We start from the raw sequence: 27598 nt of genomic DNA, 5'->3' as shown, positions 1-27598 counted from the left end.
GAATTAGTTTCACGGGCAAACTGGCAAAACTGCACCTGAGGTTCAAAAACACAACAAACCTGTAGGAAAGCCGTTAAACCAGCAGACGAGTCAACTTCAGTTCAATAAGGACAATAACAAGAATCATAAAACACTTGGGATGTGTAAATAAAAGCACACTAGGCTACGATCATTTGCAGCTTTTTTAAAAAATGAATTGGAAATCTCTACATTAAAAAAAGATATTAAATTATATTTTAGACTATATATACACAGATATCTAAGGGAACAATCCACAACCTAAAACATAGAGTTAAACATCGATAGGCCAGTAGCTTGACCGGATAAAAAGAGTATATCGGAGAGAGGGTGATTTAGTCTTTCCCAAATACAGGGAGGGGTTCACCTCGGTGAAAAAGACTGCGTGGGCTAGTAGTTCATAATAGCATTGCATTGTAGGTTTTCATATTCAGAAAACCTCTGTATACAAGGGGCAAGGACTGCAAGCCGCTGCACGTCCACGCACCAGTGTGAGTGCTTAAATCTGGCATCCATCCATCAGTCCTCCATCGTAGTGGCAGCAGACTAAGCAGGATATTCCAGACAGTCTTCTCTCCAGCAACGATTTCCACTTCGTCATTGCGGGGGAGGGCATCGTATATAAATCAAAATATTGAACAACACCCCTTAATCTTTTAGGAAGGAAGGAATCACAGAAATTATCTATGAAGTCGAGACCAAGTGAAGTTACAGAGTGCTGAGCCACATTGTGCAGAAAAGTCGCCAACGCTCCGCTGACTCAAACTGCAGAGTTAATCGCGTGGCCAAACAGCTGTAATGATAACGTGTAGGTGGCTCAGTATTTATGTACGTCTCAAACGGGTTCTGGGTCTTTCTGTGCGTCTGCTCACAGCTGGGCAAGCCCGTAAACCTCCCAAAGGACGGACCCAGATAAAAAACATAACCAAAGATGATCCAGGAACGTTTTGGGGCCTGAGCTCACGTTAGATGAGGCTAAGTGGACAGCTGTGATCTAATGAATGAAAAGGTAAAAGATTGCTTCCCAGGGGCTAAAGAGGAATTTAAAAGCCAGCACAGTGATGAAAGGGAGGGGACATTACTACATATCACGTATGTAGCTTTCACATTTGTGTCACAATACCATCGTTGCAGGCAGGTGCTGCCATCTGCTATGGATCCTTAACTGACCTCTCTGCAGGCCATGTTGTTTACATTATTAAGGTGTACCAGCTGATTTTTGTAAACGGGGTTGCTTATTAACTGCTCTTTAATTAAAGACAACAAAGAAACATTAAAAAACGTTCTGAGGGACCCCTGAGCAGTTGTGGACCTTTTTATATTTTGTGTGTGTGTTCACTGTTATTTTTTTCCACGTGTGTATGTATAGGGAGGTGTGTGTGTGGTTGTGGCTGTAGCCAGGAGTCCGGCCTGAAGATTGCTGGCCACGCCCGAGGAGGATGCCACACACCGTCAGCCAATCAGCATCGGCGGAGGGAGCTACTTAATGGTGTGGTGAAGCCTCCACGAAGCAGGATGATTCTGTCACGGTTTGCCAGGGCAAGCCGTGGGGATGTGGAGGAAAATAGGACCCAAAATGCAGGACTCTTCACTGCAAACGGTGCGTTTGTTTACAGTGCGATAAATGATAATACATTCCCGTGCTCTCCCTTTACTCCCGTGTTGTGTCTTCTTCCCAGCTTCTGTCAGGGACCTGGGTCTGGGCACGTCTTCCACTTTCTTTCCACACTTGCAGTCTATGACATTCGTCTTGCTCTCTTCTGCTTGAATGTGCCAAAGATCTGAAAATGTCCTATAAAGGGATGCCCCTTTAATACCTTTGTATAATTTTACTCCTAAACGAATCACCAAATGAGTGGACGCTGAGTGGTTAAGCCATTACTTTGAAATCATTAGTTATTCTGGAAAGGACCTGATAAAAACGTCTTTGCATACTGTGAAATTGACTACAGAGATTAAGTATAGGCTGTAAGGCAAGTATGACTTAACTATATTTATAGGCACCATAATTTTTAAAAGAGCATCCTGTAGTAGACCAGTCCTTTATTAAGGAGGCCAGCAGAGCGTTGTCTCACGCGACTTTGCTATTACAGTATACTAAAGAGCTCATTCAGCAGAGCAAGACAAGTGCTTCCTCAGAAAAACCACATCCTTCCTTTATAGTTAGCAACAAAAAAGCATCTTCATCTCTTCACTCTTCCTCCTCCCTCTCACCCAGTCTTCCTCTGTGTCACACATAAAGTGTCACTTACACTAACCCGTTTGGCATACATAGGTCTTTGCAGAAATGCACATGCAAATAGACTGTTGATTCCCCCACACAGTCTTTTAGTCCAGCTGTGAGGACTGACTGGCCCATCTCTGACTCAGCATGCAGATTTTGTCAACTAAAAAGTGGCGTTGTTTATCTGTTTACTTCATAACAAAAGAGTCAACATGTTCCTGGCAAAAGAACTTTTGAAGTTCTGTTCAGACGTATCAACTCTTACGGTCAAGCATCAATACTGATACTGAAACCTCAAGATAAGCATGACCAGTTTTGCTGTAACCAGTTCATGATCAGCCATGGTCTTGTTGCACAGTCATCTCTCATCCAGTCATCTCTGTATTCTGTTTGAGTGTTGCTACTCAGCTATAGTCACACTTGTCACTTGAGGCTGCCCCTATTTCCTTAAACCTAGTCCCCGTTTCACTGTTGAAAGGAGGTCACGTGCTGTGGCTTGGTTTCTGTGAAAACTGAGGTCAAGTATAGTAATTATCGCTGGCTGGCAGCTATCGACACACTAATGGCATTTTGTCAGTTTTTGCTGATTAATGTTCTCACACCTACGCTACCAGTTACACCAATAATAAAGCAATTAACTAGAAACATATCATTCTTATCATTTACAGCAAAATATACCTTTTGTTTTAATTCAGAAAAAATACACTCAACCTTCAGATAACAAACTGAAGTGTGCATGAAACTAACAAAAGACAGTCTAAGACTTCATACAAGGATAACAATGAAGTCCACACCATGAACAAATGAGCTGGTGGATCCAGATGAATGTCTGGATCCAGATCGTTTTTTTAATATTGTGATTATATTGAGAGTCTATCTTAAACATGATGCCTCACCTTTTTTTTGTTATCCCACTTCAGAAGTGTGTGTGAAGCTGTGATGTGAAATGCCCAATTTTGTCCTATATCAAAATGTCAGCCTTTAAAAAAAAACTCAGCTAGTTTGCCCAGTGTGTAAGTTTTTTGGACTTTCTATTATAGGTTTGTTTAATGTTTTATATCATTTCTTGTTTTTTTTTTACTCTTAGTAAATTTAGCCCCATTCTTGGTTCCTAGTTGCCTTAGTTGTAATCCTTCCTGTGTTCCCTTTCTGCTATGTCAAGTCTTGTGCATTAAATTCATTCACGTGTATGTCTTCCCTTTTTAATTATCACATTTCCCGTTTTACTTTGAGAGTTAGAATTCCTTGTGCGTTGCCTTTATTTTTGCTTCTTGTACCTTGTTTTTTGTCTGATTTAGTTCACCTGTGTCTTATCTCCACTTTCCCTAATTACCCTTCTGTGTATATTGTCTGTGTATGTTTCTGTTCTCCTTCCCAGTGGTCCCGACCTCTCGTGTTTGAAGGCCTTAGTGTGCTTTCAAGTCTTAAGTTTCAGTAGTTATAGTTTTCAGTTTCCTTTGTCCCTCATGATTCACATTTGTACAACCTTGACATCAGTCTGCAGTAAAAAGCTCGCTTTTTGTCCGCCTCAGTCTGCCTGTCATTTGGGTCCTCACACCCAAGCCCCCGTGACAGTCCTGGCTCTAAATCTGACTCCAAAACTTAAAATTGTAAGTTCACCCATGCTCCGCTTTTGGTAACATTTTTATATTAATCAGTCCTTACCTTACACACACACACACACACACACACACACACACAGAGCCAATTCATGCCTTAGCATGTTACACGTCACACCATTTAAAGAAACACGCATATTATCCTTTAATTGCTCCAATGTGTAGTATGAGTTGATAAAGAATAACATAACTGTTTCTTAACTTCCACGTTATTCTACAGAAACATTTTCGGGGTTTTTGTCAGCCAAATGTTTATATTTGATATGATAAAATATTTTTTAATGAGCACTTTGGGACCTATGCATGCAATTGCAAATGTTTTTGATCCTCATAACATTACACGCCTTCTCATTATCATAAAGTAATTTCTTGGAATGACATTTCTCTCATTAACACCTTTCTATAAGAGTAAAAAGATACCTATGAGGTAAACGATGCCTTACATTAAACGACTTCATCATCCTGTGCTAAGAAGAGGCGAGAGAGAGCGAGAGTGGCAGAGGTGAAAGAGAAAACGAGAGAATAAAAAGCATCAGAGTGCTCGCAGCAAAGGCAGATTTTGGAGGAAACGAGAGAGATAGGATGATGGAAAAATGTGGAGGCTGACGGGGGGTATGTTGCTGTGCACAGCCAAGGTGGTCTCCAAAAAGACAGGAGAGAGAGAGAGTGGGACAAGGATGTTGACTGTTAATATGTAAGGTTTTCAGGATGAGTCATCTCTGACATTTTATGAATAGTCCCTTGACACACTTCTCGTCCCCTGCTCAGTCTCAGGCTCAGAGGGTCCCAAGTGACATCTTGCTAAAACTTCTCCTCCACAGTAAGTAAAGATTTTCACAGCATGTATTTTCAGCTATAACTTTATCATTTTGAATCTTTTAGTAGAGCCTTGTAACCTGTTTGCATTAGGATGTAAAGCTGGTCTCTCTTAGTGTTGTATTTTGTATGTGTTTTATCATCAGTGTGTTACATGCTTTTTTAGAGTTTAAAATGTGTGTCCTAACATATTTAGGGAGCATGACTACCGAATTCTTTTTCTCAGAATGGAAGATGTTATCATATTTATCATCTTTAATCTTTAGCGTGTTTCACTGATCGTCTGCTGGGATTGTTATGTGAATACATGTGACAGAATCATGATAGTAATACTTTTCCTCCTGTCTCTGCTTACTCCCCTCCTTTTCCTCCTCCTCCTCCTCTTCTTTTCTTGTGTGTTTCTTCCCAGATGCGGCCACTCTGTTTTATTTTACCATTACTGTGCTTCCTACCTTTGCTGTCTTCTAACCCTATAAAGCCCACTTGCAGTCCAACACAGTACAACTGGCCACATATATCACCTACGTTTTGTTGTGAAAAGTGCCCTGCAGGTACAGTAACTTCCTCACATCCCATTAGAGCTCATGGCTGTGATGACAACAGTAGTGCTTTAACTGCAAACTGATGTTTCATATATTCCAGGTGAGTTTATGGCCAGACGGTCACAGAAAACCTGTGAGCATAAATGTGAACCCTGTGAACATGGGAAATACACAGCCGGCTACAACACTGCAATGAACTGTGAATTTTGTGACCGCTGCAGCAAACGTGAGTAACTTCACATCTTTAGCTCTGGGCGTGGAGGCGCTACAGTACATGTGAGGATTTGAAATGTGTGAAAACTTTAAGGCAATTTTTAGACTGACAGCACAAAGAGCTTTAGTGGCAGGAATGATGACGTAGTGGGTTTTACGACTTACACGTTTTTCTACAGACACATTGATTCGAGCTCTTGTACACAGATATTCCCGCTAGAGCGTACCTGTTATCCTTTAAGCAGATAGAAGAATGACAAAGCATTACAGTAAAAATACTACTCAGGACCCCCCCTCCCCTTGTTATAGTGAAACATGTGGTTGCTTATACATTTTGTGTTAGTGTGTGAGCTCTATCATGCTCTCTCTTGATGTGAGATGTGTGAGTGAGTCATTAACTCTCTGTCGACCTGACCACTGCATTTGACCAATGACTCCACAGAATCTTGACAAAGTCAGACTGCTAGCTGTTTCTCAACTCATGATTTCAGAGAAGTTTGCATATACAAAACTTACGCAAGGGGATTTCCCATTTCATGTATCAACGGGGGGGATACAGTCAGAAGGAGATGAAAGACAGGAGGGGAAGAGAAGGGGGTCTGTGAAACCAACTGTGAGCCAGCACTGGGGTTTAATATGATGAGATTCTGCAGCAGAAGTTTGTGTTTACACAGTAATCTCGACATGGTCTGCGGCACAGCCCACCGAGACAGGAGGAGGCTGAAAAAGCAGACCATCTTCATGTCAGTGGAAAAAAGAGCAAAATACCAAAAAAGCAGCAAACAGCGGAAAGAGCAGAAATGTCATGTCCTATGTTATTATTACTCAGGGCTTTGTGCTGGTACAGGTGAACAAAACAGCATGTCGTGCCTTTTTTAAATGTCACTGTGGAAAACAGACGAGAGAAAACACAGAACTGAGACAAATTTGAGTTTCTCGGTCTCAATTTTGGCTACATGTGCATTTTAGCTGAATTTGACTTTTTTGTGTGTCAACCAAGAAGCCTGTTTTACACATATCATAACCAAAGGGCTCACATACCTTTTTCCAAATTACAAACCAGATACATATAGACATTTAACATCGACCAAACATCTACTTATTGTTTATACACCTGCACATTAGAAAAACTGTTTACATTTCTTCAGCAGAGGAAGGTGGGCGTTCAAAGCACAAGAAGGGGCTTTATACCAATTAACGGCTATGGAAATAATTCAGCCCACTCAAAAACTTTGCATAGGAGAGCAGTGATATAAAAAATGCTTCTGTGTTGTTGGTGCCAATGATCTGTTCGGTGATGATGATAAGAGTTTGGATGTGTGGACCCCTGAGGGCTTCATGGAACAAAATGCTTGGTTACCTGTTCTCTTCTGTTTACTACTCTGTATGTTTATGCTGCTTACTGCTCTCACTGCATTTTAATTCATTATTATAAGACAGCAGAGTAAAACAGTGCTGAGCACACATGTAAGAGTCGCTGCCAGCTTTAAAGTGTCCACATTCCTCGTGTTGTGACCTCAGCTGCTCATTTTATAGTAATCTGTCTGGAAAAAGTGAAAATATTTTTATTCTGCTTGTGGACCGCTGTTGATTGGTGAGCTTTTACGACTCTGCATGTTGTGCTACGTCCCTCTGTGACCCTAAATGCCACAAAATGATCTCTGTTTACGATTTTCACTTTGTGTGTTTGGTTTTGGGATGACTGTGACTCTTTGGAAGTCATATAAGTAGTTCGCTGATTGCTAATATGTGACATCAGATTGAGGTGTGCACACTAAAGCATCATTTAAGAAAGACCTTGTTTCATCAAACTGAAATTCTCTAAAGAAGAAGCACCAGACGTGATAATATAACCGTCTTATGACTTAAAACCAGAATCTTTACCTGTCGTGCCCAGTTTTGTGAGTCATTTCACATTTTCAGTTTTATCACAAAGACATCCTTTGCATACACTTTCAACTTTATCCGTCTTCAAATCACTTTTGACAATGACCGTGTTTTTCCACAGCAAACATGGAGGTCAAGACAGAATGCAGCAAGACTCATAACACTGTGTGCACATGTAAGGCTGGCTACAAGTGCAAAGACCAAGACTGTAAAGAGTGTGTATCCACAATCAAACCCACCGTCCCTCCATCTACTACTGGTAAGTGAGCCCTTCTCAGCACAGTCAACTAAATGTGAAACAATTGTTGACACAGTGGTTATCATTTATTCATTGCAGTGTTTTGTTTTGAATAGTTTCAACCATAACACACTCGAGGGCCACGTGCAGCATCACATTCTCATTAAGGAGCTTTGTCGTTTTGCATTCTTTAATTAAAAAGCAATAACATAACAGATATACTCATATTTTACACTAAAATGATTTTGGCGTTTAACTTGTCTGAGTGTACAGGCTGAACCACAAAAGGTCAGCAAATGCTAATTTTTCACAAGAAGTTACTCATTTAACTACATCTGGAAATATAACTTTTTTTAATTTAAAAATACTCCTGAGAACCCATGAGTTCAAATGCCTTATTTTATGAAAACAAGACTGAAAGTAGCTCAGTGTAATAAGTTTGTTAAAAGAAACTGTTTATTTACATGTATGCACAAGAGCATTTACTAGCGTGTCTGGATCCAGTGGGGTACCTACAAACAAGGAAACATTCACACTCAAAAAAATATTCATGCCCAAAGTGTTGATGTTAAGTAATCTGATTACATGAAAACATTCAGTTACGTAAGTACAACGTAAAATGTTCAACTTAATGGAATCTGGCCAAATGAAACTTACATTGAGCTCCCTAAAAAAATCACGATTAATGAATTAAATGAATAAACCTTTGATTTGATATACTTCAGTTTCATTTTGTGTTTATGAGGGCAAAGACAAATTTTTTGAGTGCATATTTTAACCCAAAGAAAAGAAGATATCAACTCAAAATTACCACCAGGATATTGTAAAGCAGCACTAATCAGCGCTAACGTCAAGACTTGCTTAGAGAAACCCAATCATAGATAGTCATCACCCACAACCATACAGAGGTCAGTCAGCTCTATGTGGCCTTTTAGCATCTTTCAGTCTGCCAGTAATGAGTTTAGATGCCTTTAACGCTGATGTCATCCACCTTAAACCTGCTGTGTCTGCGAGGGACAAGTATGCACTCTGAGGTAACATCAGTGTTTAAAAAGTGCTTAAAATTCTCTAAAGAAGAAGCACCAGACATGATAATATAACCGTCTTATGACTTCAAACCAGAATCTTTACCTGTCGTGCCTAACTTTGTGAGTCATTTCACATTTTCAGTTTTATCACAAAGACATCCTTTGCACACACTTTCAACTTTATCCGTCTTTAAATCACTTTTAACAATGACCGTGTTTTTCCACAGCAAAAGTGGAGGTCAAGACAGACTGCAAAACGACTCATAACACCGTGTGCACATGTAAGGCTGGCTACAAGTGCAAAGACCAAGACTGTAAAGAGTGTGTAGTGATACCAGCCACAGTCAAACCCACCGTCCCTCCATCTACTACTGGTAAGTGAGCCCTTCTCGGCACAATCAACTAAATGTGAAACAATTGTTGACACAGTGGTTATCATTTATTCATTGCAGTGTTTTGTTTTGAATAGTTTCAACCATAACACACTTGAGGGCCACGTGCAGCATCACATTCTCATTAAGGAGCTTTGTCGTTTTGCATTCTTTAATTAACAATTTGCTACAGATTATCAGTGTAAAAGCACAAAAAATAACATTGTAGATGCGTTGCCCAAAGACATAAGATCGGAGACTAATTTAACACTACCATGAAAAGCAATAACATAACAGATATACTCATCTTTTACACCAAAATGATTTTGGCGTTGAACTTGTCTGAGTGTACAGGCTGAACCACAAAAGGTCAGCAAATGCTCATTTTTTATGAGAAGTTACTCATTTAACTACATCTGGAAATATAACTTTTTTTTATTTAAAAATACTCCTGAGAACCCATGAGTTCAAATGCCTTATTTTATGAAAACAAGACTGAAAGTAGCTCAGTGTAATACGTTTGTTAAAAGAAACTGTTTATTTACATGTATGCACAAGAGCATTTACTAGCGTGTTTGTCTGGATCCAGTGGGGTACCTACAAACAAGGAAACATTCACACTCAAAAAATATTCATGCCCAAAGTGTTGACGTTAAGTAATCTGATTACATGAAAACATTCAGTTACGTAAGTACAACGTAAAATGTTCAACTTAATGGAATCTGGCCAAATGAAACTTACATTGAGCTCCCTAAAAAAAAATAAAAAATAAAAAAATAAAATCACGATTAATGAATTAAATGAATAAACCTTTGATTTGATATACTTCAGTTTCATTTTGTGTTTATGAGGGCAAAGACTAATTTTTTGAGTGCATATTTTAACCCAAAGAAAAGAAGATATCAACACAAAAGTACCACCAGGATATTGTAAAGCAGCACTAATCAGCGCTAACGTCAAGACTTGCTTAGAGAAACCCAATCATAGATAGTCATTACCCACAACCCTACAGAGGTCAGTCAGCTCTATGTGGCCTTTTAGCATCTTTCAGTCTGCCAGTAATGAGTTTAGATGCCTTTAACGCTGATGTCATCCACCTTAAACCTGCTGTGTCTGCGAGGGACAAGTATGCACTCTGAGGTAACATCAGTGTTTAAAAAGTGTTTAAAACAACAACAAATTAAAAAATAAAATATTTGTTATCGGATTGCATTTTTCATGAAACACAATGAAGAAATATTGTTTACAACTTACAGCTTAAACAGTTTTTTTAAATTATGGTTACGTTTTGGCACCATCAGCACTTCACAAAGGTTAGGGAATTTACTAACTTCATGTGAAGTGCTTGAGTTGCCTAAACCTAACCACAGAGGAGAGCACAGACACAGGTGAGAATGTGAGAATTGTGCACTTCTCTTATCTACCTCAACAGCCTCCTGGCAAAGCAAAAAAATTTCCTTTCATGCCTCCATCCCCCCTACAACATAACTCCGTAACAGTGTAGCAATCCATGATAAAAAGTTCTAGAAGACAGGCAGATTTAAGGGTGTAGTATATGAATCTGTTAACTGATTCAAAGTCTTAATGTCGTGTCCTGTGTTATTATCACTCGGGGCTCTGTACGAGGGCAGGTGAGCAAAACAGTCTGTTGTGTCTCTTTTTTTAAATGTCACTGTAGAGGCCCTAGTTGTAGCATGTGTTTTCCTGTACTGTAATCCTGCCTACATACAGTAATGTGGACAGGTCATAGTCAGAATCCCTAAAATGTTTCTGATTCAGCTGAAACCGTTACATGACTAAAAAGAATCCAAACAAATGAGCTGGTAATAATGCTTGGAAGCTATTTGCATGTTCTCGTATCAACCTCTTCTGTAGTAACCGTGGAGAAAGGACACACACATTCAAACACACACACAAACACATGATGAAATAAGTTAAACATTAGGGACAAAAGAGTGAGCTCACTGACAAATCCAAACCACAATATTGTCATCTTGTCATCGAACTAATAATGCCTGCAGTGAGCTTATAAGGTTCTCTTTTTTTATGTTTCCCTCTAGTGGCGACACCTGACGTTACCACCACCAGGCTCGCCCCTAAACCAATTGCAGGTAAAGTAGCCAAATTGTGTTGCCTGTGAAATTATTGAACTGATGTAAATTATGGAAACTAACTCTCTCATGTGTTATTATAGATACGGTGTGGTTTCTGGTGATAATTGCCCTCCTGTGTACAGGAATTGCACTGGTTGTTGTGACAAAAATCAAGCCATTTTTAGTCTGGATTAGGTTCACTCACGGTTAGTAGATTCCTTTTAAATCACTTAATATTTTTCTTAGAACTTTTGTGTTATAAATACCCCCAAATAATTGAATTCTTATTAAAAACATCCCGTCATTTCTTGTTGCTCAGGGTACTTCTTGGCTGAAAAACCTGCCACACAACCTGCATGTGATGAAGAAGTGTCCAAGCCCATCCAGGAAGTGTGCGGGAAATGTGACCAACCTATGTGTTAAAAACCAGATCTGGAATTTGGAGGAGCGAGAACCTGACAAGACACTCAGTGGCACATCCCAGATGGAAAACATTTGTCACTGCTTTTGGACATTTAAATGGAGCTAAAAGGCACTCCGCGCCGTGCTGATCAGTGAAATGCCAGAAGGTGGAAAGTTTGAGACTGTTGCTGTTTCCTGAGAGGACAGATGATCCTTTTGGCATCTGTGACATCTGTGTATAAAATTGTGGTTGGTAAAAATCTTGGAACTGATAAGACAGAGGGGACATTGTGGCAGTGAAAGGAAAGTATGTACTATAGTACATAAAGTTAAGCATATTTCATGTATATCTACATATATGTGGAGACATAATTAGCTGCTTTTGTAGCCAGCTTTTCAATATCACATGTGGATGTTCTGTGTACATTTTTTCTTCTATTTCTTTTTCATTTAAAATAAACTTAATGAATTTGACTAAAACTACCTAATAACTACCTAACGAAGCTTTCTACACCTTGGATGGCATTCTTTGCACTGAGCTAAAGAAGCTTATTAAAAGTATATACAAGAGTTCGTAAATCATAACTTACAAAGAAGACCACTTTGCAGCTGTTCTTCCGAGATTTAATATATTTCTGAGGTGAGTGTTTTCCAGAAGCTGCAGAAACAAAGTCAGTGCATCCGCAGCTTGCTGAGGAAAGACGAATATGATCCATACTCATCTGTGGTTTCAAAGTTTGTTGTATCCAAGTCTTCTGAATTTTTTGAGATGCATCATAGGATCTCCTCTTTCGACATGTGGGAGTCTTTCCCCTGCTCCTGGGAAGGGAAGAAAATGGTGTCATTCTCTCCGCTCCTCTCCTCCTCAGAGAGATGAATGCTGGGAGAAGATGCAGGATGAAACACTGGACAGTTTCTCTCGTCCTCTTCCTCTCTCCTCGCTCTCTCAGCTGTCTTCCCGCATTCGGTCGCCGGCCCGACTTGACCCGTAAATTGACTGAGCAAGCTAAAGATGACTGTGCCTGGATTGTGCACATGGACCGGCCCTACAGGGAGAAAACAAGAGCAGAGAATGCATCAAAGGATGTTTTTAGCAACCTACAGAGATACATTAACCTACAATCTACAGAACAGGACAGCTAAGTGCAACTCGGACTCATAACGGTATCACAGCTGCATCTTTTTGTTTCTAGCATATTTTTTTCTCGAGTGAGTCAAGCATTTCACATAAGAAGTCTTCATTTTACTCAGCTGTACCAAGATTGGCTGCTGAAGGTGTTGAGGGCTGCTGCTTTGTACTGAATGAGTCTCTGGGGAACTGATGAGTTGGCTCCCTTGACTTGTGAGAAGCACCTCGCCCTTCCTACAGGAGAACACAACCATGAATTTGGCACAAACAAAGGAAAAAGTATGTAATCTATGTAAACACATGAGAGTTCATTAGACTTGTACCTCATTCCAGAGCTTTGCAATAGCTGGAAAAAACAGTAGATTGAATAATGAGTAATAGGAAACTGGTGTGTTTTCACATTTCATGAGTGGTGACTCAACATGACTTAGCAAACGCAGTGAAGAACATATCAGCAAAGGGCATGATAACCCTAAATTCACAGTAATTTCCACACTGATCTTGTTAAACGTTTATTGTTTCTCAGAACTGAATTAATCACAGAGTTTGACAGAGGCGACAGAAAATGAGCACTTCCTGGACGTAAACATCTTACTTTGCCTTATATATGTCTCATCTCTTGGACGACAGACACAGAACAAGGTGAGAAGGGCCAAAGTTGCAAGGACACCCACTGGAATGAAAATAGCTGGCAGATAACGGTTGGCATGACCTGTAGGAGAAATAAAAGGATGATTAGTGCTGTGCCTGAAATCTCTCTTTTGCAGTGTAACACATAAAAGCATTAGCAGCTTTGTACATAAAAATCCAGAGAGAGTTTTTCACTCTATATTTAACAGAAGCAAAATGTTGCTTTTGATTCCTTATCTTTCTCCCAGCTGAGAGTTCAGTCCAGTTCTTTCCATAGATGATTAATTAGATTAACACTGTTGGCTGCATGAACATGACACTTATGTGCAGTGTCAAAAAGCTGTATTAAATTTCCTAAAACATACTCTTTCATTATTTAAAACTCATTTTATAAAATCCAGCCAGGATTATCAGGATTTTCCCTGTTTTCTTTTTGAAACCTGGGCTCCTCGATCGTGCAGTTCAGGATCAAAGTGCTTTGTCTGTACCCATAAGTAGATTCAGTGTGCAGCAGGGAAGTCATCCATCCTCACATGCACATTTTCAAAAAAATAATAATAGAAAAATAATAATAAATTCCCTATTAGCACTTTTGCCTCACGACAAAAGGTTCTGGGTTTGAATCCACCGTCTGGCCTTTCTGTGTAGAGTTTGCTCAGTGTCTGTGTGGGTTGACTCCGGCTTCCTCCCACAGTCCAAAAAACATGCACACACTGAGGGTGGAGGTGTTTCTAAATTGGCTATAGGTGTGAATCTGAGTGTGAATGCGTTTTTGTCTCTCTCTGCATTAGCCTTGCAACAAATTGGCAACCTGTGCTTGGTGTACACCGTCTCACATGCTACGGTAGTTGGCATGGTCTACAGCGATTGCTGGATGGATAAATGTAGAATAACAAAGCTGCTTGTTCATCTGAGTGATGGCTGCTGGAACAAAGCTGCTTTTAAGCACTGTTGTTCTGTACTTTGGGACCAGAGGCCTTTATCTACATGGAAACTGAAAGTCAAAATACAAAAAGTGCATGTCGTCAAAACAAAAAATAAAACCTGTCAATCGCTATACAGTAACTGTCTTGTAGCCAACAGGGATCCTGGGTTCATTTGTGGCTAACGAATCAGAGTGAGTTGTCCAAGAGGACAAAACAGACTCAGTAAATCCCATCCATCCATTTATTTCTGGTTATCTGATTCAGGGTGGGGGTGAACCCAGCTGTCACAGGGTAAGAGACCACGTACACCCTGGACAGGTTGACAGTGTCTTGCAAGGCTAACACAGAGAGAGGACAACCACTCACACTCACATTCACACCTACAATGAATTTAGAAAAGACATTAAACTGAGCTGATGCATCTCTTTGCAATGTGGGTGGAGGCCAGAATAGCTGGAGAGAACCCACACAGACAGGGGGTGGACATGCAAACTCCACACACAAAGTTCAGTTTGGGGTCAACAGATGTCCCAAGATATTTATAAAACTGAACGCATTCAATATGACCGCTTGTGCATTAGAGCATTTTATAAAATTAGTGATCATCTTTTGTCTTAATTGGTACAGCACATTTTCGGGCTCTATATCTAACTTTCACTGAAATTGACCTACCTTGTTGAGTCTTTTTGGTTTACATCTGTAATGCCAAAAAAACATCCACCAGAAGGCACTGTGAATGGAAACTGTTGGCTCTTCTTATACCTCTCCCAACCAGGAAGTCAGAAACAAAAAACCATCCAACATATTTTGAGTGTTTTTGATTAAACTGAGATATAATTTTTTGATATATGATAGTGTTAGGGGACTTACTAAACAGATGTAGGTCACTTGACAGCATTAAAAAAGTGAAATTAAATTTTCTTTTTTTTTTTAAGTGGTCAACCAAACGGTTGATTTGGCCCTTTATGGTGCTAATGCTAACATAACCTAAATGTTATTAAAATTGATTATTTGCCATTAAATCAGACCACTAGACCCGTTTTGTTTATCCATTGCTATTGATAAATCACAGTAAGTGTTAGCAAAGCAAGAATATGGTGAAATAAATTCCTCAGTAAACTTTTGAGTTAATATTAGTAAATATTGTAAAAATCAAGAATAACACTTGGAAATCACACATATCACAACTGATTACCTTTTAACCAAATTAGAGTAGCTGGTAAATTAATATTACTAAGTCAAAATTATAATTTCATGTTGAACAAGTAGCCTACTGTATGGACGCTAAACAATTATATGGCTAAAAATCACATGGTCCTGTGGCATGATCCTCGTGATACCATCCACCTTCAACCACGGTGTGTTTGAGGTCATGGTTTCATATGAAGCTACAAGAGCTGGCACTCTCCACCAGTATATTGCCAACAAACCAGATGAGTGGGGCTTTAAATTGTTCTGCCAAGCAAGTTCATCTGGCATTATCGCTGCTGTATCAAGGGGGCTCTACATTCTTCAATGCTCCCCTCAGTGAAAAGGGGCAGAAGCTCCCTCTAGGGGCCAGAGTTGTAAAAAAAAAAAAACACTATGCAAACCCATAAAAGAACCTCAGCTCTTCACAAGTTTCACCTTGGTCCAGAACTTGCACACCTCCATGGGTGTCAGGTGCATTGGTACTGTATGACCAAACTGCACTGGTGGAGCTCCCCTGATGGCAGACAAAGACCTGATGAAGAAGGGTCATGCGGAGCCTGTTATTACAGGTCTGATTGCAATAAAATGGTTTGACAAGAAATGTGTCAACCTTCTAAACAATGCCTGTGGGTTCATGCCTCTTTCATCGGTCAAACGGTGGAGCAAAGAGATGCAAAGATCACCATTCCATGCCCATCACTCATCCCTGTATATAATTAGTATATGGGAGGAATTAAGCTTTCTGATAATAATAATAATAATAATAATAATGCATTGCATTTATATAGCGCTTTTCGAGACCCTCTAAGCACTTTACAATTTCACTATTCATTCACTCTCACATTCACACACTGGTGGAGGCGAGCTACAGTTGTAGCCACAGCTGCCCTGGGGCAGACTGACAGAAGCGAGGCTGCCATATCGCACCATCAACCCCTCTGGCCAACACCAGCAGGCGGTAGGTGTCTTGCCCAAGGACACAACGACCGAGACTGTCCAAGCTGGGGCTCGAACCGGCAACCTTCCGATTACAAGACAAACTGCCAACTCTTGAGCCACGATCGCCCTGATATGCTATTACACCTGTATAAGACAAGTTATAAGTTACAAGTTAAGTAGATGGCATATTCCACTGTTCGGATACATCCTTGACTTGAATACCTGGTCTACAAGAGGGACTGTGCCCTACTGGACCAGAAACCGATGCTCTCAAAAGGTTTCCACCTGGCTGTGTCTGAACCAAGTTAACAAGCCAGCATCTAGAGTTGGACAACCATGATTCAGCTCTCCCAGACCACAGAATCAATGCTAAGACCCCAACGACCAAAACCACAAGCAGATGTGCTTGATTTGCACTGTTTTTATTTTTTAAAAACAAAAATGATTTTGCACACTAGTATTCAATCAGAAGTGGCCTGAATGTGAGTATTTTGTGCTGTAGTACATTACTCCCATTTGCAGATTAAAAAAACTATGTATTTTGTTGTTTGATATAATACTTTCCTTTGATGGAATGAAAACAGCAATGTTCACTGGCATGCTACTAGAAATAAACTGTATCCAATGCCCTGGATAGTTTTTGTTAATTTAATCATAATTTGGCCCTTTATTTGATTTTTTCAACTGTATTATCTAATGTACTTGTATTTGCATGACATTTCATACTTTTACCATTAAGTGACATCTCAACCGTTTGGTAGAGATCAATATTTTAAAAACTACATGGTCTATTGAAAAAAAACTTGATTGTGGTTATTACTCACCCAAATCAATAAGAAATGCAAACAAAAACATTTCCATTGCTTTTTTCTTGGTGTGGACCTCAAAGGGTTAATTCAGTGGAGGACTGGGTAGTCCCGTTATCCTGTAGCTTACTCACAAATTTTAATTTGAGACGGTCCTGTATTCTTACCCGCTCTGACACATTTGTGTATGATATAACAATAATATTGAAGAGAGCGCGAATCCCCGTAGGGTGGCAGTCAAGGAGCAGATCTACCTACAATATATTTTTTAATCAAATTGTTCTAAACGCCTCCTGATTAAAATATGAAACTGACTTATGTTGAAGAGTAAAGAAAAACTAGCACACTTTAATAGAGCATGAGACACTTTTTGAGTTGTTGAGAATTAGGTTCAGCAAGTTTACTCTGGCATTTCCAGGCCCTATCTGTAGGCCTCGAGATTAACCCAACTTAAAGTGCCAAAAACTGCAGTTCGAATTGTTCATAACTGGCAATAGACAACTGCCCCCACCCTCGTCTGGACCACTTCCCATTTTTAAACAGCCCATTGTTTTGTTTTCAGAGCTGATTTCCGGAGCTCTCTCCAGCAAGTGAATGTTGTTCGCTCCTGTGTTTCCGTCTAACCTTCACTTTCTATCAGTCTTCCTTGGACCTTTTGCCTTTTATCAGACAATAGGACACAGTTATCTCTTCCCTGTTAGAGTTTCAACATTACCACCTATTGTTTCAAAGATATGCTGCTAGTAGCTACCAGAGAAAACAAGAGCGCTATCATCCTTCTGTTTGGTTGTACGAGTAAGCTTTCCCAGGAGAGTTTGTATCCAGTGATGCACAGAAGTGCATAAAAAAGCCTTATAGACAACTGACAGCACACCAGTAGTGTTATTATTCTATTGCTGCCACATTCTGCAATAAAAAAAAATATTTTATAAATGTACAACTAATGAAACAGACTTGTCTGTTGCCTCTTTGTTTCAGACCCTGTGTTGGTAATGTGCTGAGTTTCTCCAAAGGGTCCTTGGACTTGGGGAAAGTTCCTGCAGTGCAAATGTGGCTTTTACAGTTTCAGTCACTAGCGGTTTGGTGAGGCTGCACTTTGGTAGAGTCAGGCTTTAGCTAAATGCTAAAATACTCATGACACTGCAGCTCTTATTATGGTATCGGTTCAGTAGATATTTGATGATAAAGGTATTTTGACTAAGTAGAAGTTTCACCTGATGATCACGCTAGAGCGGTGGTTCTCAAACTGTGGGGTAGTCCCTGCTGACAAGCCACAGTGACTCTGCAGCTGGAACATGGACAACCAGGTGAAAATATTTTTAAATAAACGTCAATGTGGGGGTCTGAGTCATCCATGTTTTAAGCACTCGAGTTGAAGGAAACTGGGCTTGTTTTTAGGTTTATGAAGGACTTTGACCTCTATACATCTGAATAAACCTCTCAGATGAGAGCTGAAACATCTACAAGAACCTTAAAAAAAGTTTAGCTGCCTTAAGCTCAACAATCAAAGACCATAAAACAAGTTTATTTACTACACATTTTACTAAACTTCACCTTTTTATTCTTAACGCTTAATTACGGTTCACTCTGTATGGCATGAACTTTTTCCAATATGTGAATTAAGCACATTAGAAAAAGCTGGAGAACCAATGTGATAATGAAAAATACAGTTTACCTCAAGGGCACCGTGAACATCCTCACTGAATTATGTAGGACCTAATAGGTCCTGCAAAGGGCACTGGTGGCATTTTAATACTCAACAAAGTCCTCGGAGGAGCATGAATTAAAATAATGTGGTGGACCAGCTCTAACTGACATAACCTCCCATAACTTTTCAGTTTCCACTCAAATGAAAACAGTAAATACTCTCCAAACACTCCTTCCCTTTCTTCCACATACACAGTCATAAAGTCTCACCTGGCGTGGGAATCGGCTCTTTCGTTGGGTGACACCTGTGTGAAGGAATAAAATGTTAAGTATTTCAAATATGTGCCCCCCACCCCCACCCCACCCCTCCCCATGTGATGAGGGTAGTCTACAATGTCTGAAATACTTGTATCAAAATCTGTGACAGCTTCATGTAACACAGAGATTCAGTGAAGTATTCAGTATTTACTGTATCAAAGGAAATTTGAGGCTTACCCTGGAGATTGGCAGGGTCTGGGAGAAGTGCTGGTATGTCCGGAGGAAACTGAGAAAGGCGCGTGTTTATCTCTGACTGTGATCTCTGTAGCTGCTGCTTCTAGAGAATAAAACATCACAGGTTTGGTTTCAGACTTCAGAGGAAGAAAAAACCTCAAACACAGTCTCACAGACCTGCCTGAGTTACTTTACAATGTGGATAAGTACATTTTCCACTTCATATTAAACAAGGGTAAAAGACGACCCCTGGGCTGTCCTGCTGGCACAGGGGTGAAGGCGCTGGTCATGAACTGTATTGTCCTAGGTTGCATTTCCAACTAGTGACTTTGTTGCATACAGTTCCAATTTCTCTCTCTCCCTATTTCCTGTCATTGTTTTACCTTTATCATTAAGAACGTGAAATCCCCCCACCAACACCACCACACCACACACAGACAGACACAAACACACACATGCACGCACACAGACAGACACACACACTGACTAACAAAAACTGTTCCTCAGAACTTGATAACCTGGGTGCACTGGAATAAAAGAGAAATCAGACCAACACTAAAGTATATCCTGCTTCCTTTTTCACACCTCAAGCTTTTAAAAAAAGTGAGCAAAAGAGTGACTTTCCCAAAATATTCATTTTAGTTTAACCCCGTTTGTTTATTACTTGTAGGGGAGTCGCCCCCTGCTGGCTGTTACAAAGAATCCACATTTAAGCCACTTCTACACTGGCTTCATTTTTCAGATCCATCCTCTTTTACACAGTTAGGTTGATATTTTGTTGGACAGTGAAACAGTTTTTGCAGTTTTGCATCTCTACACCACAACAGTGGATTTTAAATAAAACATTACGTGACTGAAGGGCAGCCTTTCAGCTTTTTTTCACACTGGGGTTTTAAAAAAATACAGACATTTTCAGTCCCCCTGTTCAGAGTTTCAAAATTAACCGAACAAACTAAAGAACTAACATTAAATATAAGAACTGTTTTTAATACTTGGATGAAAAATGACTATGTTTAGAACTCATGGACATCACCAAATCCTGTGTTTCCTCCTTTAAGATGCTCGGGTAAGCCTTTACTGCAGCCTCCTTCAGCTCCTGCTTGTTTGTGAGTTTGCTGCATTCAGTTTTGTGTTTAATAAGTTAAAAGCATGTTCTTCTAGGCTGACATCAGGTGACTGACCTGACAATTAAGTGAAATTGCTCTGTGCAGTGAAGTCCAATCAGTTTTGCAGCATTTGACTGAATCTGAGCAGACAGTATAGCACTGTATACTTCATCACATGATTAATAAATACCAGCCCTAGCTTGACCGGCAAACATAGACGCTCATGCCAAACACTGAACCCATCGTGTGTAACAGATCATGTCATATGCTTCAGATCACGAGCTGCTTTTCTCTTTTCACAATTCTAGCACGGATTCATTTTGGTTTCATCGGTCCAAAGATTTTTTTCACAGCTGTGCAAAGTCTAATTTGACTTTCTTGTTCTTGAGGGAAGGCGTGTCTCAATTGTAGTCGCTGATAATGACATGCCCACCTTCTTAAGAGTGTTCTTGACTTGGTTAGATGTTTTGAAGGGCTTTTCTTAATCAGGGAAATAATACATCATGTACTTGAGTTGTGTTCTGTGGTCTTTCAGGCATTTTGGTGTTGGTGGTGAACTGGACTGGATATCATGTTTGTTTTCATTTGTCATGAAATAACGACGAAGCAGACTTGGCCTGTCAATTGTTCTGTTACTTGGATAACAGGCTGTAAACTCTAAACACACACACACACACACAATTTTTGAAACCCCTTTGAAGTAAAACTGAAATTCTACAATTTTGATTTAAAATATGCTGCATCTTTGACCATCAAATTTACTCTGTACAGTGTGCAGCGTGACACCGTGCTCTGCAGTTGTGGGTGTGCCAGAAATACTACTTGGTCAGCAGTGACATGTTTAAAAATATGTCACTATTTATTTTTAATAACTCGCTTGCATTTTGTCGGGGCCAAACACAGCCCTGCTGTTTAGCACTCTGCAAGAATTATCAAGTATAAGTATTATACAGCTAGTTGAGGTTTTGGGTTGTTTGTTTTTTTTAGAAGACAAGGCTATGGAAGCAATTTGAGCAGGCAAAACTATGATCTACCAATCTGTGCAGAGTATTGGAGTGCTGCAGATTAGAATGATTATTTTCTGCTGGTTCTTCATAAAATATACTTAGAACATAGAAAAGTGTCCTTTGTGACACTTTCATGTCAGCGTGATGGCATTGCATTTTTTAGAGAGCATAAAGATTTGCAGGAATATTTTCAAACCTGTTCATATTAGACAAGTTTTGCATATTCATGGCAACTTGAGAGGAACCTGTTCTCAGAATGATCTGTTAATAACGGGAGCCAGAGCTAAGTTTACAGATCCTGTCACCTATTTTTTTTTTCTTTTGTTTTTTAATGGCTGCGGTAAAGTTGTTTGCTTTGACACTGGTCATTTTCTCAGCTTTAGAAGTTGTTTTATTTGCCATGAGGCCCACTGTTGGTTTGAGCTTATCTGACATGAGAATTCAAAGTGTTCTTCTCGGTACTTACTGGTTGGGGTTGGGTCTGGCATCTTCTTACAAGACAAGCAGTTCTTTTTGTCATCGGTCCACCTGATGCATCTAAATCCATCCTCGCAGTCACATTTCATATCAGACGTACTGGTGCAGTTCTGAACCACTTTAAGATGAAACTCTGAGAAAGAGTGAAATAAAGATTATTTTAGAGACTATTCATCTCAGTACATGTTGAGTTACTATTAATGGTTTATCAGCTCTTTATAGAAACCCAGAGATCACGGGTATAGCACGATCCTGATGAAATCATTAAAGGTAGAAATGACTCATAGTTTCTTTACTAGGGTTGCAGTCTCCAAAGCAGTGATGGCATTCAACGTCATAGTTCCAGTCAGTTGTGTAACTTCCAGCAGGACAGTGTTCACATGTTGTACAATCAGTCTGATACATACCTGTAAGAACAGAAAGAAACCAATGCAAACAACTTGACGACAAGCAGTGTGAGCAGACAGCCTGCACACTCAGAATGCATATTAATGAAGGATGTGGTCATACTGCACAAGCTCAGCCTGCGTCATTTTTCATCAATGCAGAAAAAAAACAATGCATAGACAGAAAAAAACATACTTCACACCACTGTACAAAATAGAGATTCATTTTTTAATAATAATTCTGAGTAAGTGTAAACTGACGAGCAGACAGCAGAATTTTAAAAATATTAATAGAAGCTCACTTAAGGTTGTCACACATTTCCTACCTGCAGGGCAATAGCTACACTCTCTCCCACCAATGTTGTAGGTTTTCTTTAACTGTCAACACAGATAGATATAAATCACTAAATTGAAAAAGTCCTCATTAACTCATCATCCATGCCACATTCAGTCATGTCTTATTTGATAAAAGTGTATGCAGTAATTAAGGCGAATAGGTTAGAGAACAAAGTCTTACTGTGGGTAAGCAGAGCACCAACTGTGTGGATAACATCAGGAGGGCCACAGAGTATTGCACCAATCCCATTCTGTGGACAGATGTAAAGCTGCCAATCGTCTACAAACACCACTGAGAAAAACCAAGGATCAAAATCTATAAAAGCTAACGCGACTGCCAAGTTAGTATCACAAATAAAGGTTATTACAATAAAACGATAATTGTAAAAAAAAAGAAAGAAAGAAAGAAAGAAAACAATTATTTTTTACCTTCAGTATGATGTGCCTTTTGTTCTACTTCTGTTGTTTTGCTAACTTCCTCAAGATGTGCCTCACTCTTTCTACTCTCTCTCTCTCTCTGTGTCGTTTTACTCACGCTACTGATTCTGTGTCATTGTTTCCTTACCTGGTTATATCTTCCTGTCTTCCTGTTTCCCCCACACTCTGTTCTCTAGCAGGCAGCTAAAACTGACTAACATTTACGCGTCAAAGCCTTAAAGCCTAATCATTTTCCATATAAACTGTGACACCTCATGAGGAATAAATAGCCAGAGTAACTATTCTAACTCTTTATTTGAAAAAACAGACGAGCAGATTGTTTGTTTGAAAGTGACGCTTTACCTTTCATTTTAGATTTGAATGCCTCCTTCTTTTTTATCATATTTAAGCATATTTTATTTCTTTTATTCTGTTTAAACTCAGCTTTAGGCCAGGTAATGGATGAGTTTGATAACTATTGATATGTTGACACTTACCTTTTTCAAGTTGGTTCTTGTAGTCTTTAAGTAGTTTAGTTGAACGTAACAGGACTTCTTTCAAAACCCAGTTACCTTCATGTCCTGTCCCCACTTAAGTTGTATGAGAAAGAGCATCTGACATAAAATCTTAGCCAATTTAAACCTGCGAAAGTATCAAGAGTAAGGACGTGCAGAGTGTTGGTGTGACAGAGAAGGAAGAAGCTAAGAACAGAGCAAGTTTGAGACGGATGCTATGCTGTGGTGACCCCTAAAGGGACAAGCAAAAAGAAGAGGAAAAAGAAAAAGAAACACATTTAAGTTGAATACTAAGGTGGACAGAAAATGCTTTTCTTTCTCACTTTCATTCCCCTCAGTTGGAGTTTTGTTTTCCTCTATGCTGTCTTTAAATGTTTGGACATGGGGAATCACTTGGATCGTTCAATTACTATCTACTGCTTTCTATAAAGTATTGTTAGTATCTCTGGCTCTCGTCCACAGCGTGTCTTTTGTCCTGTCTTCCTTCTATCACAATAACTGGGCGCAGATGGCCCCGCCCCTCCCTAAACCTGGTTCTGCCGGAGGTTTCTTCCTGTTAAAAAAAAGGGAGTTTTTCCTTCCCACTGTTGCCAGAGTGCTTGCTTTGCTTTGGTCATTTGATTGTTGGGTTTTTCTCTGTATGCATTATTGCAGGGTCTACCTTACAATATAAAGCACCTTGAGCCGACTGTTGTTGTGATTTGGCACTGTGGGGGATGCTATAAAGCCCATTTTGCTGTTCTTTCGGCCAAAGGAATTTATTGTCACTCTGACTGGTCATCCTTACCCATTGCACCTGTACAAAGGTGTGTAGATTTGGAGTGCACTGCAAAGGCGGTTTGGAATTCCATGTCAGCAGGATACCAGTCTATGTTGGAAGATCTGAACTTTTCCCCAGGAATGTACTACCCTACCTATGTCAAAATATGGGAATACCCAGATGGGCAACACGTGACTACTACACACTTGGCTGGTGGCCAAGTAACATATTGACATATGAAACGCAGTATCTCTGCAATGACGCTTTTTAGCCCAAATTGATTTATCTTGACGTACCTAAACACTTTTGTCCTTGTTGTTCATCAATAAATCTTTTTTAAAGGGTTCTAAAGCTTTTCCAACTTAATTCTTGGAGGAATTCAGCAAGCAAAACAGTTCAACACATATCAACTCAAAGTCTTTATCAGGGGGTTTTTTTTGCTTGTTTTTTTGTCCTTACGACATCATTTCCACTGGATATCCAAATAGAGCAAATGTCTCACTTTGTCTTAATCAGTGTCTTTTTTTAGTTTCTTTCCAGTATGTAACTGGAGAATCTTGATTTATCTCTAGATTTGAAAGAAAAGTATATATTCAAGACTATATTTCATTTACATACGTAATATCAAAGCCATCATACAGTCATTTCACCAAAGCATTTGCATTTCAGTTGTCGATCTTCCTGAAGTGAAAATTTTAACTAGACTTTTCTAAGCACACACTCATAAAGAAAGAGTACTACTGGAAAAATATCTGACTCAATTTTACTGGTGGTCTCCATCAAAAAACAGCTCATTCTATTTGTCATTTTAGGCAACTGCTTTAGACTGTTAGTGAGTTTCATTCTTCTCCTGTGCATCTGAACTAGTAAAAGTCTTCTTAAATTGCTTAGTTATGCTAGAGCCCCCCCCCCAAAGAAAAAGCAAAAATAAATAAATAAATAGGACAGATGCACTGAAAAGGTTTAAGATAAAAAGATGTGTTTTCTAAAAACTGATAAATATGGTTACAAAGTGATACAAATACTATATAGAGATATTTCCAACTTTTTTTTATTACTGCTATTATTTGACATTATTGACATCACATTCATACATATATATCTACACACACATGTACATATATGTACATACATACACACACACTTTTTTTTTTTTTTTTTTGAATCCATACCAGCAATGGTAAGAGAACAGACATTAAAGAGCACACTATAACCATCATTGAGTATACTGTGACCAAACCAACTGTTTGTAGAGGAATTTAAATCTATGAATATTATTGCATTGTTTCAGTTGTAAACTCAGACTGTTCCAGATTTTCACACCACATACAGACACACAAAAACCTTTACGGGTTGTTCGAGTTCTGGGTAATTTGAATTCTCCGAAGCCTCTCATATTATAAACCCTTTCTCGAATTTCAAATATAGTTTGGCATAATGGGAATGATATACGGGATTCTAAATATAACGTTACTTTGGACCTCTGACCTCTTCTTCAAAAGTGAAATGAGGTCAAACTGTGATAAAATGCCTTTAACCTTCAAAACTTTTTTTTTGTATTGCCAACATTTAGTAAACTATGGTCGTGGTATACGGGAATTCCGAATATCGCATTATAGTTTGCGTCAAAATATCATGTCACATTTGACCTCTGACCTCACATGTACATTCTACATCTGCCTTTATTTCAAGTTGACCCCAAAATGCATTATATCTTGAAGGAGAGCATGAGGTGCCTAGTTACACAGCAACATATTTTAGTGTAATATTAAATGCTGTTGGGATTATCTGTAGATTCTGATCATAGCTCTTTGATGGTTGAGCTTCATTTTGTTGTTTTTTGTATATATTTCTGCTGACACCACACAGTTTTTCTTTTTCTGCTAATGTTTCTATTCTTATTGCAATGAGTCCCTCGAGATTAATAAAGTTTTTACCTTGTATAATAATAGAGGTGTGATGGAGGTGGTGTCTACATGACAGCTCTCTGCTGTATGTCTTCCAGTGTAGAAACATGCATCAGTTTAAAGGTGCTCAAAAATGAGGTATGTGATGTGTTCACCGGCAACACTTTTTTTCATAAGGAAAGGAAATCTTAATAGAACAAATGTAATACTCCATTTGGAGTAGGTCAGCATATTTTGTTTTATAGGTTATACTGCTGATTGTTTCTTATGGTACAGTTTTGCTTTGCACTTCTTTTCCATGTGCAAAACATAGGTTCAATTCTATACATCAAGCACCTTGGTGAAATAGCTTCAGCATCTATATTTAGATTTTTAAGCGATTTCCTGTTGATTCACAATGTACTTTAAATTTAAAACAGAAAAAAGAAAAAAAACGTACTTCCTTCATTTTCATCACCTTCTCGGAGGTCCTCAAAACTACAAACCTCAAACACACTCCAGTGTTCGTGGTATTTCAGATGTGTTTCATGTGAAATGTTCTAGATGACACTGTTGGTGCCCCAACCTTTCTAAAATTTTCTACAGTATGGAGAAATCCATTTTCTACATTTCTCACTGATAAGCTGACATATACATATATATGTATATATTCTCTGAACAGCACCGCTGTACAGAAGGTGGTATGATGTTAGTCTGACACATAATATTTGGAGTTTTCTGCTTTTCTTTTACTTTTGCTTAGTAAATTGATTAGTTATGAGTTAAGATTGCATTGTATGTAATTAATTTATTTAAAATACAGAGAGGAGGTGAACTATAAATGCAGATGCGAGGCAGTAAAAAAAGTTTGTGTATAATGAATGAGTCACGCAATGCTTTCCTGTAAGCACGTTTAGTCAGTTGAGGGTCTTCAACTTTAGTCATTTGTACCAGCCGTATAAAGAAGTTATAAATGAAAATACATGGAAAAAAAAGATTATAAAAATATATAAAAATATGTTTTCACAAAAGTTAATAACTTTAATAAATCTTCTTCATTAAAAATGCATACACCTCCTGTACACTGTAATGTTCTATTACCCATTTAAGAAATGTTTCTTTATTTAAATAAATTATAAATTACATATTTAATGCAACTACCAGTGTTACATAAGAAAAGTGGATAGATGAACAAATAAAGAATAATGTCAAGCCAGTGTGCGCGCGCCTGTCTCTGCTCTGCGTGATGAGTCTCCATCTGAACATCCGGGCCTCTCTTCATCGAGCACATCTCCCTGTACTTGTTCAGGGTGGATTCGTGTCCACTTCCAGCTAGAGTCAGTAAACACAATTAGATTTGTTCCGAATTAAACAAATTCATGGAACAAATACCTGCTTAACACATTATTCCACTAGCGTTCATTTATTAAGTCCTGCCCCCTGCACTCCAAAAGTGAAATTGGGTAGTCATCACATTTACAAGAGTCTGACTTGTAA

General features: G+C 39.0%; 2 protein-coding genes across 4 annotated transcripts in view; one reads left to right on the top strand and one right to left on the bottom strand.

The window, feature by feature from the left end:
* The first annotated feature begins 6 nt into the window (after nucleotides 1–6).
* LOC146508454 (uncharacterized) lies at nucleotides 7–11479 on the top strand. 2 transcript variants are annotated; one of them, XM_085176904.1, is made up of 9 exons: nucleotides 7–1618; nucleotides 4630–4681; nucleotides 5087–5228; nucleotides 5320–5445; nucleotides 7441–7578; nucleotides 8813–8959; nucleotides 11017–11067; nucleotides 11151–11255; nucleotides 11369–11479. In XM_085176904.1, exons 3-9 carry the CDS (start codon nucleotides 5087–5089, stop codon nucleotides 11470–11472), a joined length of 813 nt encoding a protein of 270 aa, XP_085033030.1. In that variant the 5' UTR covers nucleotides 7–1618; nucleotides 4630–4681; the 3' UTR covers nucleotides 11473–11479. The 2 variants fall into 2 exon arrangements, with proteins under 2 accessions (XP_085033030.1, XP_085033029.1); XM_085176903.1 differs by having other exon boundaries at nucleotides 7–4681.
* A 746-nt stretch (nucleotides 11480–12225) lies between these two features.
* The window catches only part of iffo1b (intermediate filament family orphan 1b), a 42848-nt gene continuing 27475 nt past the window's right edge, over nucleotides 12226–27598 (bottom strand). The window contains exons 1-11 of one of the 2 annotated variants that reach the window (XM_085176898.1): nucleotides 22953–25122; nucleotides 22705–22848; nucleotides 22514–22565; nucleotides 22098–22208; nucleotides 21791–21934; nucleotides 19215–19314; nucleotides 18990–19024; nucleotides 13176–13292; nucleotides 12904–12926; nucleotides 12709–12814; nucleotides 12226–12497 (exon numbers count right to left, since the gene is read on the bottom strand). In XM_085176898.1, the coding sequence (XP_085033024.1) occupies nucleotides 12226–12497; nucleotides 12709–12814; nucleotides 12904–12926; nucleotides 13176–13292; nucleotides 18990–19024; nucleotides 19215–19314; nucleotides 21791–21934; nucleotides 22098–22208; nucleotides 22514–22565; nucleotides 22705–22773 (1029 nt within the window). In that variant the 5' untranslated portion in view covers nucleotides 22774–22848; nucleotides 22953–25122. Of the gene's footprint in view, nucleotides 12498–12708; nucleotides 12815–12903; nucleotides 12927–13175; nucleotides 13293–18989; nucleotides 19025–19214; nucleotides 19315–21790; nucleotides 21935–22097; nucleotides 22209–22513; nucleotides 22566–22704; nucleotides 22849–22952 lie in introns of those variants that run through there. The other variant, XM_085176897.1, reaches the window with a different exon arrangement.

This window comes from Neolamprologus multifasciatus, chromosome 11 (assembly GCF_963576455.1).
Source record: "Neolamprologus multifasciatus chromosome 11, fNeoMul1.2, whole genome shotgun sequence".
Taxonomy (NCBI): Eukaryota; Metazoa; Chordata; class Actinopteri; order Cichliformes; family Cichlidae; genus Neolamprologus; species Neolamprologus multifasciatus.
The sequence above is the reverse complement of the archived record's forward strand: the minus strand, read 5'-3'. Positions and strand labels throughout refer to the sequence as shown.